The sequence below is a fragment of the Thermobia domestica genome, chromosome 6 (assembly GCF_964235325.1).
Source record: "Thermobia domestica chromosome 6, izTheDome1.hap1.1, whole genome shotgun sequence".
NCBI classification, from domain to species: domain Eukaryota; kingdom Metazoa; phylum Arthropoda; class Insecta; order Zygentoma; family Lepismatidae; genus Thermobia; species Thermobia domestica.
The window spans coordinates 96,762,392-96,777,710 of NC_137459.1; the positions used below are offsets into that span (position 1 = coordinate 96,762,392).

Genomic DNA, 15,319 nt, shown 5'->3' on the forward strand with positions numbered 1-15,319 from the left:
CCTTCCTAAATTACTCTATTAGATTTCAATTATAAGAGAGCCAAACGATAACTTGTGTTCAAAAGGAACGTACAGTATGCTAATTAAATTGGGTTGTATGGGGCGTACCGCTACCAATTTAAAAAACATGGCAATTCTTTCGTATATATATATATATACAGGGTGTCAAAAAATTCCACCGACAAATTTTGGGAGGTAAATCCTCTCATACGAAGAAACAAAAATGCTCAGTAAACATTGGTCCGGAAATGCGTTGTTTCGGAGATATAAGGCGCCGAAACCGTGGGAAATGAATCTTCAAAGACGTATATTTCAGAAACTATTCAACGTAGAGGGTGCGGTTTGAAAACTCACCAGCGAAGTCATAGCTGCTCTTGTTAAACATGCATGTTTCATAATCTTGCAATGCCTGCGGAAGGGATTCCCCAAAGGAGCATAGGGATTCCCGGATAATCTGACGAGTGAAGATGGCTCGAAAGGGGTATGAATGGACGACTTCCTCACCTGTTAACAGTACTTCCTGGTACCAAGACGATAACTCAAACGTATACAAAATGGTGGACACTTGTATACCTGCTGTGTGTGGTTGCATAACCGCCACGTACGGATGGTGCCCAATAATAAAGTTCGGAATATGAAGTACTGTGAATATGCAGTCACAGGTTCGTAGTGAGGCACGTGCGGTGTTGCTACAGCATAACACGAAGCAGAGTGCTTGAAATTGTGAAAACAGTTGATGCAAAGAAAACCCCCACATAGCACGATAGCGAATACAGTCAGCACATTTCCAGATATGCGTAATGTTTAGCAATGGCTAGAAATATCGTTATGTCTAGTGAATTCAGTGAATGTCACTAATGAACGAGACCCAATATTAAGTACATTACATAAATGATCTGATTAAATGTACAAGAGATTTGTGATTTGAAATCATATGCATTATCTTAATAAGTCTGCAACCATCTACCTGATTTCAATGGTACTTGTTCCTTTCAGTTGTTACACCGTTACGTGGATAAGCAAGGAAGCAACAGAAAACAAGGTTGCACGTTGGCGCGCCGTGTCGCGGAGTCAATCCCCACTGAGAATCCAAGCTTTGGACTCAACAACTAAGAGATGGATCGGATCGCATTTGAAACTTTGGGTCCTGTCTCCATATGGCGCCGCTGCTGAAAAGGGACGTTGAACATTTTAACAAATAAACAATCAAACAATAAACAATTGTTATAAACGTACAATTGAATGATACTGTAGTGCGCGAATGTGATATCTAAATGAATTCGTTTAGCTCGTTAAATTAAACGTAAGTCCTGCTACGGTTTCGTTTTTTCTTCGGGTACCCAAGACGCTCGTGTTAACGGATTCCAAAATATGTAAACAGAACAATAAACCACCTTCATATTTTATATCTTGTGTTTATTCCTCCATTTAAAGTTACATCAAGATTGTCTTCGTGTCCATTTTGTTAGGTCTATAAGGCGGGGACGTTATTACAAAATAATAATCATAACGTCATACTTTTCTCATGTTTATTTTTGCTTACAATGCAACTGCTGGAGCCTCAAATCTATACGCCTATTCCAATTTAGCAACCAGAGTAGATTAAGTGTAGAGAGAACCGGGTACGATCCTTGTGTTCAGTAGCCGATCTTGAAAGTAAAAACTGGCGGGGGAGAGGAGGTCAGTATTTTGCTATGTAAAATACGTAATTTGGACTGCGTTTTAGTATTTATGACATTAGTGATTTTCTAGTAACGCAGCAAAATTGGGGGACCAAGGCCCCCCGACCCCACCCTAGATTCGCCACTCTTTGTTCAACCATTCTGAGTGGCTTTCTTTAGTTTCACAAGTCGAATGCCAAGATGGTACCTCTATAAACGCTCTGACCGCAAGATCGCCTGCGTTTGTGTCTGAACTTTAGTCGTCGGATGTCATTAACTCTCATAATGTAAACAGATTTAGGCTGCATTTAAATGCAGACGCAGTCGAACTCTGGAGGGTATTGTCGACCTTGAAAAACAAAAACAACATTGATTATCATTTTACTGTGTGTAAGGAAATGGGTTTCTGGTCTTCTTTAAATATTAAAACATGTAAGAGGTATTTCAGTTTCACACGATAATTTTAACTGAGTCCAGAATATTCAACAAAGAGACATTGTCCTTGAAATGACAGTACATAGCGTTTTTCTTACGTCCAAAACTGTATATAGGAAAAAAAAATACGATAGAAGAGATAAAATAAACATTGATTAACAGAGTCATGCTGTTAGTGGGATTCGACTCTAAGCCATATGACAGACGAGCACCTAAAGAAGCTAGTCTACCGAAGACTGACGTGCATTCTGGAAGCGACTGTGCTTGTGTGCAGTGCTTACTGTCTGTGCTTTATAAAACATCGTAGTGGGAAATGGAGTTTACTTGGGCAGAATTAAGTGATATGCATCTGGCATATGGTGCAGCTTTGGGAAATGCAAGGGAGGCACAAAGACTGTATAGAGAACGTTTTCCAGAACGACGGTGCCCCCATCACACTACATTTACGTCAATTGATCGGCAGCTGCGAGAATCAGGTTCCTTACATATTCACCGGCCTGATGCAGGTAGACCACGAACAGTGAGAACACCAGCATTCGAAGAGAATGTGTTGGAACAATTTGAACAAAATCCCTCAACATGCACGCGGGCCGTGTTGCATGTTCAGCACCAGCAAGTGTGGAACGTCCTACATGAAGAACATTTCTATCCATATCCCAAACGTGTGCGATTTGCCCGATGGTACCTGCGGCAGTGTGTGGAGAATCCGCAGTTCGCGCGGCATGTTTTGTTCACAGATGAGAGTAGTTTTACTCGTGACGGATGTTACAATGCTCATAATAGGCATGTGTGTGCAGCAAACAATCCGCATGCAATGTTTCGCCGAGGTCATCAAGAACGATTCACAGTTAATGTGTGGGCCGGTATAGTGAATAATGTCTTAGTAGGATCTTATGTATTACCTCCACGACTGAACATGCATACTTACAGTGTGTTTCTTTCAGAGGTACTCCCGGAACTGCTAGAAAATATCCCCCTTGCAGTCCGGCGACAAATGTGGTTCCAGCATGACGGAGGTCCACCCCATCGGCCGCGGCGTGTTCAAAATGTACTTTGATATGTTTGGGAATCGATGGATCGGGCATGCTGGTCCTGTAGCATGGCCTCCTAGATCACCGGATATGACACCTATTGATCTTACCTATGGGGACACATGAAGGAGTTGGTCTACCAGACACCAGTGGAGAATGAATTGGACCTTGTGGGCCACATTGTCGAGGCTTCCACAAGAATTCGTGTTAACCACGACGTTTTTCCTAGTGTGCGAGACGAAGTGCTTCGACGCTATCTCTTGTGTATTGAAGTCAATGGTTCACATTTTTAGTAGATTTCGTGACGTTGTAAGGTACAAGTGAATTACAAACACCATTTCCTACATTGACTCGTCTTCTTCTGTCTTTGTGCTTTGTGTATTTTATTTGTGTGCCTGGAGGTTATGCTTTACAGCACTGCACGGCACTAACTATGCTACTAATATGCGAATCACATTATCGCTATTACCAGGAGATCATTTGTCAGCTGCTTCCTATGTATGTTAATACTATACTCCACAATGCTGCATATTTAACATACATTTGTCCACGATAATTTATGTACATTTTGATAGCGGGTTTGCATCTAGTATCAACAGCTCTCAATCACTCTGCTTAGTGTGTTATGCTGTAGCAACACCGCACGTGCCTCACTACGAACCTTCGACTGCATATTCACAGTACTTCATATTCCGAACTTCATTATTGGGCATCATCCGTATGTGGCAGTTATGCAACCACACACAGCAGGTATACAAGTGTCCATTGTTTTGTATCCATTTGAGTTATCGTCTTGGTACCAGGAAGTACTGTTAACGGGTGAGGAAGTCGTCCATTCATACCCCTTTCGAGCCATCTTCACTCGTCAGATTATCCGGGAATCCCTATTCTCCTTTGGGGAATCCCTTCAGCAGGCATTGCAAGTTTATGAAACATGCATGTTTAACAAGAGCAGGTATGACTTCGTTGGTGAGTTTTTAAACCGCACCCTCTACGTTGAATAGTTTCTGAAATATACGCATTTGAAGATTCATTTTCCACGGTTTCGGCGCCTTATATCTCCGAAACAATGCGTTTCCGGACCCATGTTTACTAAGACTTTTTGTTTCTTCGTATGAGAGGATTTACCTCCCAAAGTTTGTCGGTGGAATTTTTTGACACCCGATATATATATATATATATATATATGTATATAGATAGATAGATAGATAGATAGATAAATAGATATATAAATAGACAGACAAATAGATAGATATAGGTTTCTCTTCTGAAATAATAAATATGCAAAATTTCAACTTCCTGTGTCAATCGGAAGTAATCTTTATGTCAGTCAGTTAGTTAGTTCATGTAGCTTTATACATTAGAAAAGAGGAAGAAGAAGAAGAAGATAGGGCCTAATAATCTGGTGTACTTTGATGTCTGATCCTTAATTCGACTTCGGATTCGTGTTCCACGAGTCAGAAATATGTTTGAATGACTCCAAACACTATATAATTAGGCAACATTAACGAAATTTCGATTTGAGGATGCCATTTTGGAAAACAGACGCCATCTTGGGTCCTAAGGAAAATTTCGAATGGCGCCACTTCTTAAATTACTCTCTTAGGTTCCAACTACAAGTGACCCAAGCGGCATCCCGTGTTCAAAAAGTGCAATGTACTAACCAAAATTGTCTCGTATTGCTTCTATTAGCATGGCTTGTGTTGAGTATACATAACACTGAACCTGTTCAGAAACGTATACCTTACAATCATATAGTAATAATAATAATAATAATAATAACTGATCAGGTATACTTTTCGTGAAATCTTCTAAAATCATAATTATAAGAAATGGTTTGCTCATTTTAGAAGTTCGGTTTGTACCACGATTTTGGCACATGAATAAGACGTATGTTTGTTTAGTATTATTTTATTTAAGCAGCAGATAAGAGTACAAACACTTTCAATGAAAGGTGGTAGCTAGGTTTTATGAACACAGCTATTTACATTAGACGATCCTAACCAAATACTCATCAATGGCTAAATGGTTAGCATACTTGCTTCCTGAGGACATGGTTCTCTGTTTAATACCGGTGGAAGTGCCTATACCTATCGGATATATACCTAAGTACTGATTTGGATCTCATTTTAATTAGCAATCCTCGTCCCATTTAGCCTCGGTGCAGTGAATGACTAAATTCGGATTATTAAATCAATCAACCGAATCGTATCAACAATTCTTAAAAATAGATTTCGCGCGTAATTTTATTAAACAAAATTTCACTGTTTCAATATGCAAACACTGTTCACTTGCTTCACAGTGTGCTTCTCACTTGTTTAATTTTACACACCGGAAATTGCAATCAAACGAATAAAATCAACCGTAGCAGGTGAATGCTGATACACCCTATCTTCCTTACACATTACTTTAGATAACTGCTATCTTCCAACACATTTTTTTTTTTTTTTAATTTTAAGTCTTGACAATTATATTTCTGAACTTGTTTACCAAAACTTGTGTTGTTAATAGAATGGCTAAGCTTCAACTTTTTTTTTTTTTTTTTTTTTTTTTTTTTTTTTTTTTTTTTTTTTTTTTTTTACACAAATGCTGGACAAAGCACTAAACATGTTGCCTTAATAATCATCTCTATCAATTAAAAGATCATTTTTTAGGGTTCAAATACTAAACAAAGAACTTTGGCACATATCAATAATCACATCACAGGGAAAATGGAATTATCGAGAAGCTTACAGAATTTGTATTATCTTTCACAAAAAAAAAAAAAAAAAAAGAAAGAAAGAAAGAAAGAAAAAGAAAAAAGAAAAAAAGTAGCTTCCTGCTGACCGTGGATGATAATACGTACACATAACTCTCTGCCACCTCATTATTTAATTAAATATAGTACAGCTCTCGAGGGAATTATAACGAACAAAACTGACACGTGGAGAGCCGCGGTGGCTCAGTGGTACAGCGCTCACCTCTGGCGTTTGGGGTCCCTGGTTTGACCCCAGCTCAAGCCAAGTGGGTTTTGTGGTGGACGAAAATAGTGTGCGTGTGTTTTCTCCGGGTTCTTCCGTTTTCTTCCATCGTCATTACACTATTATCATCCATCTCATTATCACCGTCTCCTTTAGCCTCGCTGTATATCATGAAACATTAAGAGAAAATTAAACGTATTTTTTTTTTCCTTGCAATTCAGAAAAAAACACACACTAAAGAAAAAGCCAGCAGGAAGTAGTGTTGCTTTAAAAATACGGTGCTTTTCTTTATTTCCCTATTGTGTATGTATCATTTAGTGAATTTCGTACTCATCTATGACCCTGTATTTCCACGTTCGATTTTCCATTACATTTTCTTTCTTTCTTTTTTGATATGGTCAGTAAAAGGAAAACTCGTAAAAAATATAGTTACGTACTTAGGTCTGTTTCTCTTTCTGTGATAAACTAAAGTTGTTCAAGATTTTCCTTTCATTAATAAAATACAGTAGGCTTCCGACAATTAAAGTATCTAGCGTTATAGCACACGGAAAGCAATTAGCAGCCAGCATGGCGAATTTTAGTTAGGTGATATACATTTGCCACTTTTGCCCACATCGCTTTTATATTTTATACTAAATGTAGGCTAATTTAAATATTAATGTAATGTATTTTTGTAAGGAATCAACAAAATACGTAGTTTTAACTCCAAACGGAACAGAGAACAAAGTTCGAGACATAACTATGCCATTATATCACTTAATATAGAAAAGAACGAATATAAAACGAATACATTCTTACTTAAAAATATTGAAGATAATATGACAAACATTTTGGATATCTCTGTAACAAACGATGCAACTGTTTGAATTTCCTCTAATGAAATAATCTCGTTGGAAATCAGCCTTTCCCCCCCAAATGCATTGTTTCTTTTCTGTATCGATCAGTATATGACTGTACACCTTGAAAGCTGCAATTTGAATCAGATTCTTGAGAGAAACAATAAATACGTATCTTGATTAGAAGAAAAAAAAAATACAGTTAAAAATCAATAAGCAATACTTGTATGAAAAGATCCCGTAGTTATAGTTAACAATTTCCGAAGCGTCATAAATTATGCACTTTGATAGAAAAACTATCAATTTCTGAGCTATGGTCCTCGGTTAGCAATCTGACCTACGCCCATTTTTCGTAAGAAGATTACAGAAGAAGAACACTTACACATTTCATATCATTTTCTAGCAAAAGTACCACTTTGCAGTCAAGTGGTAAACATGCTTAAATTTATGTGCGCCTGAGCCTGGATTTAATTCTAGGTGGAAAAGTTTGCCTCGGATATAAACCCGAATAGTGATTCGAATCCCACTTTAAACATAGGTTCGCTAGTGGTCTACTATTGCCACGCTTAGTTGCATGCATGGAGAGCATGCTCTGCAGGCATGGCGCCCGAGCGTTATAAGGCAAGCTCACCTCCCGCCCGTGTTCACTGTTACCTAGATTTCTGGGATTGGCTCCCACAAGCTACCGAATCCCACGGTATGACCACAGCCCGTCAGAGTCCAACACAAATCCGGGGCTCCAGGCAATGCCCGAGGGGGCTTGTTCAATCCCGGCCCTGCCTACCTCTATCGTTCAACTGGCAACCGCCTTGTCGTGTAGAGGTACCACGCACACGTCGAGATACTCCCGTATCTCATCCTTGACCCAATGGTACGTGTGAAGTCACCATTTGAGTTTGGTGCCGGCCCATCCTACAGAGTTTCCTTCCTTTATCAGGATCAGAGCCGTTACCCAGATTCCTGGGTTTGGCCCCTCCCCCACCTCCGTTTGGTCCCCCCGCAGGCAGGAATCCGACACCCCCCCCCCCCCGGTAGGGTCGTCCAAGCAATACGGGACTTCCTCTAATTACGGTAGAGGTACACCGTACATTACCAGCGCCAATGACTGATGTAGACCGTTTGCTCAAAGGCAGACATTGTTATTTGGGAGCCGTGTCTCCCTGGTAGGCCCGCCCAAACAATACGGGGCTACCTATCTTTAGCGTGTTTAGGTACCACGTACACGTTGTAGCAAAGCTACTTGTCCGAATCCCAACGGTACGTGTAAGCCACCATTAGAAGGGACACCCACACCCTTCCTTCGGTAGGGGCGTTCAAACAATACGGAACTACCTCTTCTTACGTGAGAGGTCAACCGTACATTACCAGACCCAATCCCACTTTAAACATTGTTCGCTAGTGGTCTACTATGCCACGCAGTAGGTTCCGACTCAAACACCCTTGGTGATGAAAAACGACGTTAAAATCCAATCAACCAATTGAAGCGTCTAGTATCAAAATCCGCCAAATCAATTTAGCTTAGTTTCGAGTAATCTGCAAAACGTGTAATGATCCTCCATATATACACACATATAAAGTCCCATATTTGAATTACTTTTTTAGTAAGATATATCGAGTTTTCAAACAAAATACTGTTTCATGAAGTTCCTTTAGATCAAACATATAGCACACGATATATAATTCAATTTCGTTAAAAAAATAATGGATGTGGCGGCTTTTGATACTAGGCGCCTCAATTATTTTCTAACAAGATACATTAAGTATGACTTGCGTAATGCTGCAGTAGTTAGTTCTGTAGTCACGGGCGCAACTGGCTTACATTTCAAAACCAGCAAATGCATCATGCATAAACGATGAACAGACAGGAGACGAAGAGGTATTGGACAACACATAATTTTTAATTTAGAATCCCTATTTCACGTTAGTAGTCAAATCAAGACCAAGCAACAAAAAAGCACGCGAAATATTCCACGATATTGACCTCCATATGTGCATCCGTAATACCTTCTGTGGATATACGATATAATATTTTCGGATGTGTTCCGACATTTTCCAAGTCTATAGTTAATCGAACATGGCCATGTAGGACGTATTGACTTCCATTAAGATGATGATTCCTTCACTACCTCATAGACGTCCGAAATTTTATCGATGAATATTTTCCATATCGGAGGACTAAGTGAGGAAGACCAATTAGTTACCCGTATCAAGGTTCGACGTCTGGAATTTTTCTTATTGGATCAAAAGATAAAATATATTTCAATCAAAAATGTTCTTGTACGCCTTGTATCTGGAGAACTACATACAGTGTTGCCAAACCTAAACTATCACTTAACTAAGTAAGATGTGCTTATTCCGTAGAAAATACGAAAACTCGATTTAGGTGTCGTTCAAAAAATTTTGTAGCCCCTAATCCAAGATCCAATATATTTCATTCAATCAAAAATTTTCTCGTACGCCTTATATCTGGAGAACTACATATAGTGTAACCAAACCAAAACTATCACTTAACTCAGTAGGATGTGCTTATTCCGAGGAAAATAAGAGAACTCGATTTAGGGGCCGTTTGTGGCCCCTGATCCGAAACCTCAAAAATATTTCAATCAATTTTTTTTTACGCCTTATATCTGGAGAACTACTTCAGTGTAGCCAAACCCAAACTATCACTTAACTTAGTATAATGTGCTTATTCCGTAGAAAATAGGAAAACTCGATTTAGGAGTCGTTCAAAAATTTTGTGGCCCCTGATCCAAAAAAGTAATTATTGGCTTAGATCGCAATATTTTGATCCATGTTTTTGTATCATTACTAAAATTTTTGTTTTATTTCATTCAACCTTTATCTATGAAGCACAGATGAGATCAAAATTCTAATCAGCGCTGCAGTTGGATACGCGATGCTGGATATGTTGCAACGAATTTTCTGGACTATCAATGGAAGTTACATCGAATAAATTACTTTCGCATACAATATTATATTATTTTATATATACATGTAGACACATTTCTAAATGCTACCTGAAGGTCTTTAAAATACTCAGGTATATTGTATGCATACTCGAGAAAAAGAAGCGATAGGAGAAGGTCTCTTGTATTATGAACTATAGAGGTTTCTTCCGGCCACGAAGGCGGAAATAAATAATATTCAAGGACACAATTACACCTTTCAACGTAAAGTGCTGTACATCGACATATTCGTTCTGATCGCAGCTTCTACAATTAAAATACTTTTAAGTACTAAGCACCTCTTCTAGACAATTAGACGTAAATTTTGGTGATTACGTAATATTCTGAAAATAGTTATATCACCTGGTAAATAAACAATAGTGTCATATGGAGTTGTGGTATACCACATGGGTGTTTTTTGTTCCTTGTATCATGGAAAGCAACGCAGGCGTGGCAAAAAAGGCAAAGGAAGTTACTATCCTTAGTTAAATGAAAGGACAGGACGTGCAGGAAGTAGCCAACTTTTCTACAGTATAATGCAGTTTATCGATGGTCATCGATATAAAGAAGGTACAAAAACAGAAATCATCTATGTGTCTTACACAATAACAGCAAATCGCTTTCTGACAAGATAAAAGTTCTCCCGACAACAAATACACGATAATTTCAAAAATTTGGGGCGAGCACTTGCATGTACAGTATATGATATCGGAGTATTGTAGCTTATGCATTCAACTGTTAACGAAATTGCACAATTACTATCAGTTTACGCCTTGGCAAAGCGGTTTGGCCTAAAGACCCTCGTTTCAGCCTTAAGAAAGATACAAGTGATACCGTCAGAAGCCTTTCACGATAAGCGACGTTCTACGGACAAAATGATAAAAAGAACACCGTGACTGTAACTGTTCTTTTGTCTCCTTGCTACCAAAATGGTTCCTTCTTCAAAGGTCTTCGTACGATGACGTTCTCACACAGAAACATAATAACGTCTCAGACACTATATAAAAAGAGAGAAAAAGAAACGTTGTTTCCCTTCCACTACTATGACTACTACTATGCATTCACAATTTACTTGATGATTCGGAAAATAAGAGCAGTACTCACCACATCAGCCAACTTCTCGTACGTCATACCATCTAGGAATTGCCTTTCATGTGGACTATTTACAACGTAGCCATGTTGTGGTTCTATCCAGCATTCAGTTATAATTTGCATTTCCCCTTCAGGCTCAGTGGTTTCGATTTCATCAGTGCCTTCATCATCCGAGCCACTAAAAATGTCAAAAAATGAATTAAGAAAGAAGAGTTAAACCCTTATTCCGTACAGATTTATTAATAAACTTAGAAAGAAATTGAGAAATTAGAACCAACTGATTTGTCATAACAAATAAAACTGTAGCTTATGTGCCTGGGGGTGTTCTGTTGTTTCCCGGATAAAAACACAAAATACAAAAAAAAAAAAAAAAAAAAAAAAAAAAAAAAAAAAAAATCTACATATATCAATTTGAACTACATGTGCAAATATAAGCTTAGTTAATTTAAATATTTCATCAAACAGCAGCCTTATCTCCGCAAAGGGTACACCTGAATCAAAATTCCAAAATGAAACATAAAGCATGCGGGGATTATAACCGTATCAACAGGTTTTAATGTCTCCTACAATTCGAATTCCCTTTTTGTAAGTCTACTTCCGAAAGTATTGTTTTCCTTCGTCTCTATAATTATTTAGAGATTTTGTTCCGAAATAATAGTATGAATTGTAATGGAACAATAATATGAAATATTCGAATTTGATAAACGACAGAAAAGTGAAAATAGGGCATTTTAGACTTCCTAAATAAATTGACCAAGAACAGGAAATTATTGATTGATGGCACATAATAAGGTTATATTTATTTGGTGCACTTCAGTAGCTATTTTGTACAACCGACTAACACGTCTTGTCTTGTTGAAATATGAAGATATAAATGGATTGAAACTTTTAACGTAATAGCTTAGTCAACAATGAAAGCTCTGCCCTCCTTGTGAAAATTATATTATTAGTGATATTTTTTTTTATCTATTTATATATTGTTTGTTGTTTTAGACTGTATATTATAGTATATACAGTCAGTTTTATAAAAAGATGAAAAGGACTTTTCTTGAAATATTTTACTTGAACCTGTTAAGATGACAAAAAATTATAACTATTCTCATTCACTCCCCTCCAAATCCTCGGATACAATCTATGGTATCAATAATTTGAAATGTATGGATTGGTTAAAGCATGCTTTCCGATCCAATGATACCATGTTCTTGAATATATAATTCCATTAATCTACTCATTCAGAAGAGGCTACCAAAAGTCATTATGTAATACCTATATACTTCTTAACTTGACCGTACATTCTGTTAAAGTGTAATAACTAATTGTATCTATCACACAACTTCTTCCTAGTGAATTCCATAAGTGCACAATGGTACTAATCTCAATAATTTATATAATTTACTAACTGCATTTACTCTTTATAAACTATTAATCATCCATTACTTCTTGATTTAATTATTTAACTTCATTCCACATTGATTACTCTCTAAACTTTACTCAAACCAAGCCACGAACATTAAACGACTAGTGCGAACGAACTTCTAAATATCAAACTCATAAACAAATTAAACAAACTCCCTAGCAACCAGTTGTCATATCTTCTTCTATAAAATTCTAACACTGCCAGGACCCGGATGCTTTTATGGCAATTGTCAACCCACATTCTTGAAGTATACTTTCCAACACATTCATCCACAAAACAAATACCCAATTTGTACACAACTGCTCATTGTTCTTTGGTTTCTATAAATCTTTTCTGAATCCTTCTCTATCATACGCGTGTTCTCAAATGTGATCCCTGGTAAAAGCTCTGTCACCATAAGCCTGCAGGGCATATATACTAGTTTTCTTCATTTATTACATACAACGTATTGGTTACATGATTTAAACAGAATAGATTTAGTGAGTTGATGGGTGTTGCATTCTAAGAAGTCAGTCAACTGGCCATGGAAATGAAATAAACTCCTGAAACAATTGTGGCAATTACCTTTCTTTAGCACCAGTAACTGCTGTATGAGGCGGGAACAGTATGTACTGGATAATGCAAGGCTGAACGGTTAGACTATTATCGGTGCTTGAAGTATTCTTTCCCTCATTATTCGTGCACGGTTCTGTGTTCTTTGGAGACTTCAAACATACGTTTCCCTCTTGTCCCTGCAAATAAAAGAACAAATAAGACAATAAAATTCAATTTTAAGCAAAATCATTTTTTTAAACAAATTTTGTATTAATCAATAAACAAGAAGCCAAGCGTAAATGTCTAACTATGTTTAAGCACAAGCGTGATGTAATAAGGTTTGGTATATTAACGTACCCCTGGGTTGGGTAGTGATACCACATTCACTTCCTAATCAGGATGTCAAAAGTTCACATTCGAAATCTGTCACTATAAGTTAAAGTGCCCACAAAGTGTTACACTGAAAATGTTCAATCAAACGTATAGAAATGCTACCATTTCAGTATATCTATATAATTGATTGTATAGAATTTAAAGTTCCTTTGAACATCAAAGTTATATAAGCGTGTACATATTAACATGAGATCTGAATCACATGTAATCACAGAGAAATGAACCCAGGTTTTCCATAACAAAGACAGGAATCTGACCATTTAGATCGGGCTTACAAGAAAGGGCTAAAGAATTACTTAACAATTACAAACTATGATAAAACTTTTCTTTCCCACCCCTTTTAATTTGTACAATAATATCAAATGTTCAAGACAATCACCATTAGCATCCAGACGTTTCTGATTCCAGCGAACTACAGTACAAACACTAACTATATTTTATATATATACACTGTACTTCCAAACTCGTGAGATGCTTCGAAACTTCATTGGTGTTCTTTTCCAACTATAATAGAACAAGCTAACTCAACCACACAAGAAATTCTTGCTTTCCCTGTACAACGAAGTTGGATTGTTTCTGTGTTTTTAAAGCACTATCGTATCATAGTTAGCTATGCCAAATCACAGAAATGTGATGCAAACCAAAATTTCGATAACACAATGCGATGCATTTATGATCATAATTTATTTCTGAAGTGGCTATTTTTGGGACGAGAGTCAGTGTATCAAAGTCTTTTCTCAATAACAAAATGGGTCTCTTTCGATCTTACATACAGTTCAAGTTTAGTGATACAAGATGTCCCTTTCAACATCCAACGTTTTTCTTCAGCACAAACGAATCTACTACGGCCCACCTATAGTATTATACCACTGGCGACCGGCTGTAGAACTGACGACAACGGGACCATGTGTACTTTGACATTTTATTACGTCTGGAAATAAAGCGCTTCACATAGGTTTTCAAAAACGCAAGATCCCAGACTACTTTTCAGAAACTAGACTCTAACAAAAACACTAGACTTTAGCAATATCCAAATTTTTTGTTCTATCTTTTCACAGTTGTTTCAAGCTCTGATAAAGGATTCATAAATTACATTTCTAGTTATGTCATAGCATTAGGCCAGAAATATTTTTTGCTACTCCGTCTTTTATTTGGCTGAAATGGCAAAAGAAATGTTCGGTTTGGAAAATACAAAAGGAAACCGGATTCAAAAAGCATTTTGGTTACAATATAAGTTAAGTAATGAACATTTGTAAGCAATTAACTTATTATGTTTTTATAATAAAAAAATAAAAGTTACATCATGGACTGTGTAATTCCAATTCTCCGTTTCTTGGCGGTATTACGGATTCAGCACTTAACAAATGATTGCATATGAACACATTGAAAAGCAGTTAGACAATCTGTAGAATGACGAAGTTATTACTTTTTTAAAATTGTCATTACTTTTTCTCTGCTCCGCTCTTCATTATAATACAGTGTGTTCCCTTCAAATCTCCCTAATTTCGATTAATAGCAGAAAAGAAAATATGAATGATAGGACGATGAAATTCCAGAGAATTCAAGAAAAGCTCATAAATTTTATTTGCTTCACATTAAATTAATTTAGCATCAGGTGTAACTACTCCGTACACTCGTCTGAAATTGCGCTGAAATCACAGGATTTTGTCTCAGAATACCACACTACTGCTTACGCGCATTGTCGAACAGTAGCCATGTTTACTTACGTAACCGCGGTGCTGTGTAGTGTGCAAACAGACAACTTTATGTCATAAAAACAAAACTTGAAGATCTGGCCTTTCATTTGGTGTTTTTTCATAATTCATAGTACTTCGTTCACAATAATTAAAATTCGGGGATTTGAACTGAACACGTTGTGCTTCTTTCAAATATACAAGAATTGTTTTCTTATTTCCTTCTTTCGTTGTAGAAAATGCTATTTATAAATTTCTATGCATTTTTAAAGCAGTTTGCTACTTAAAAATAGAATATTACAAAAGCACCAAAAATGCTGT

The 15,319-nt window shown here is 37.1% G+C and overlaps 1 protein-coding gene across 2 annotated transcripts in view; it reads right to left on the minus strand.

Moving 5' to 3' along the window:
- Positions 1 to 15,319, minus strand: part of LOC145688108 (KICSTOR complex protein SZT2-like) — a 373,764-nt gene that overhangs the window by 288,691 nt on the left and 69,754 nt on the right. For both annotated transcript variants that reach the window (XM_081761856.1, XM_081761857.1), the window contains exons 18-19: positions 12,942 to 13,108; positions 10,973 to 11,138 (exon numbers count right to left, since the gene is read on the minus strand). In XM_081761856.1, the coding sequence (XP_081617982.1) occupies positions 10,973 to 11,138; positions 12,942 to 13,108 (333 nt within the window). The remainder of the gene's footprint in view (positions 1 to 10,972; positions 11,139 to 12,941; positions 13,109 to 15,319) is intronic.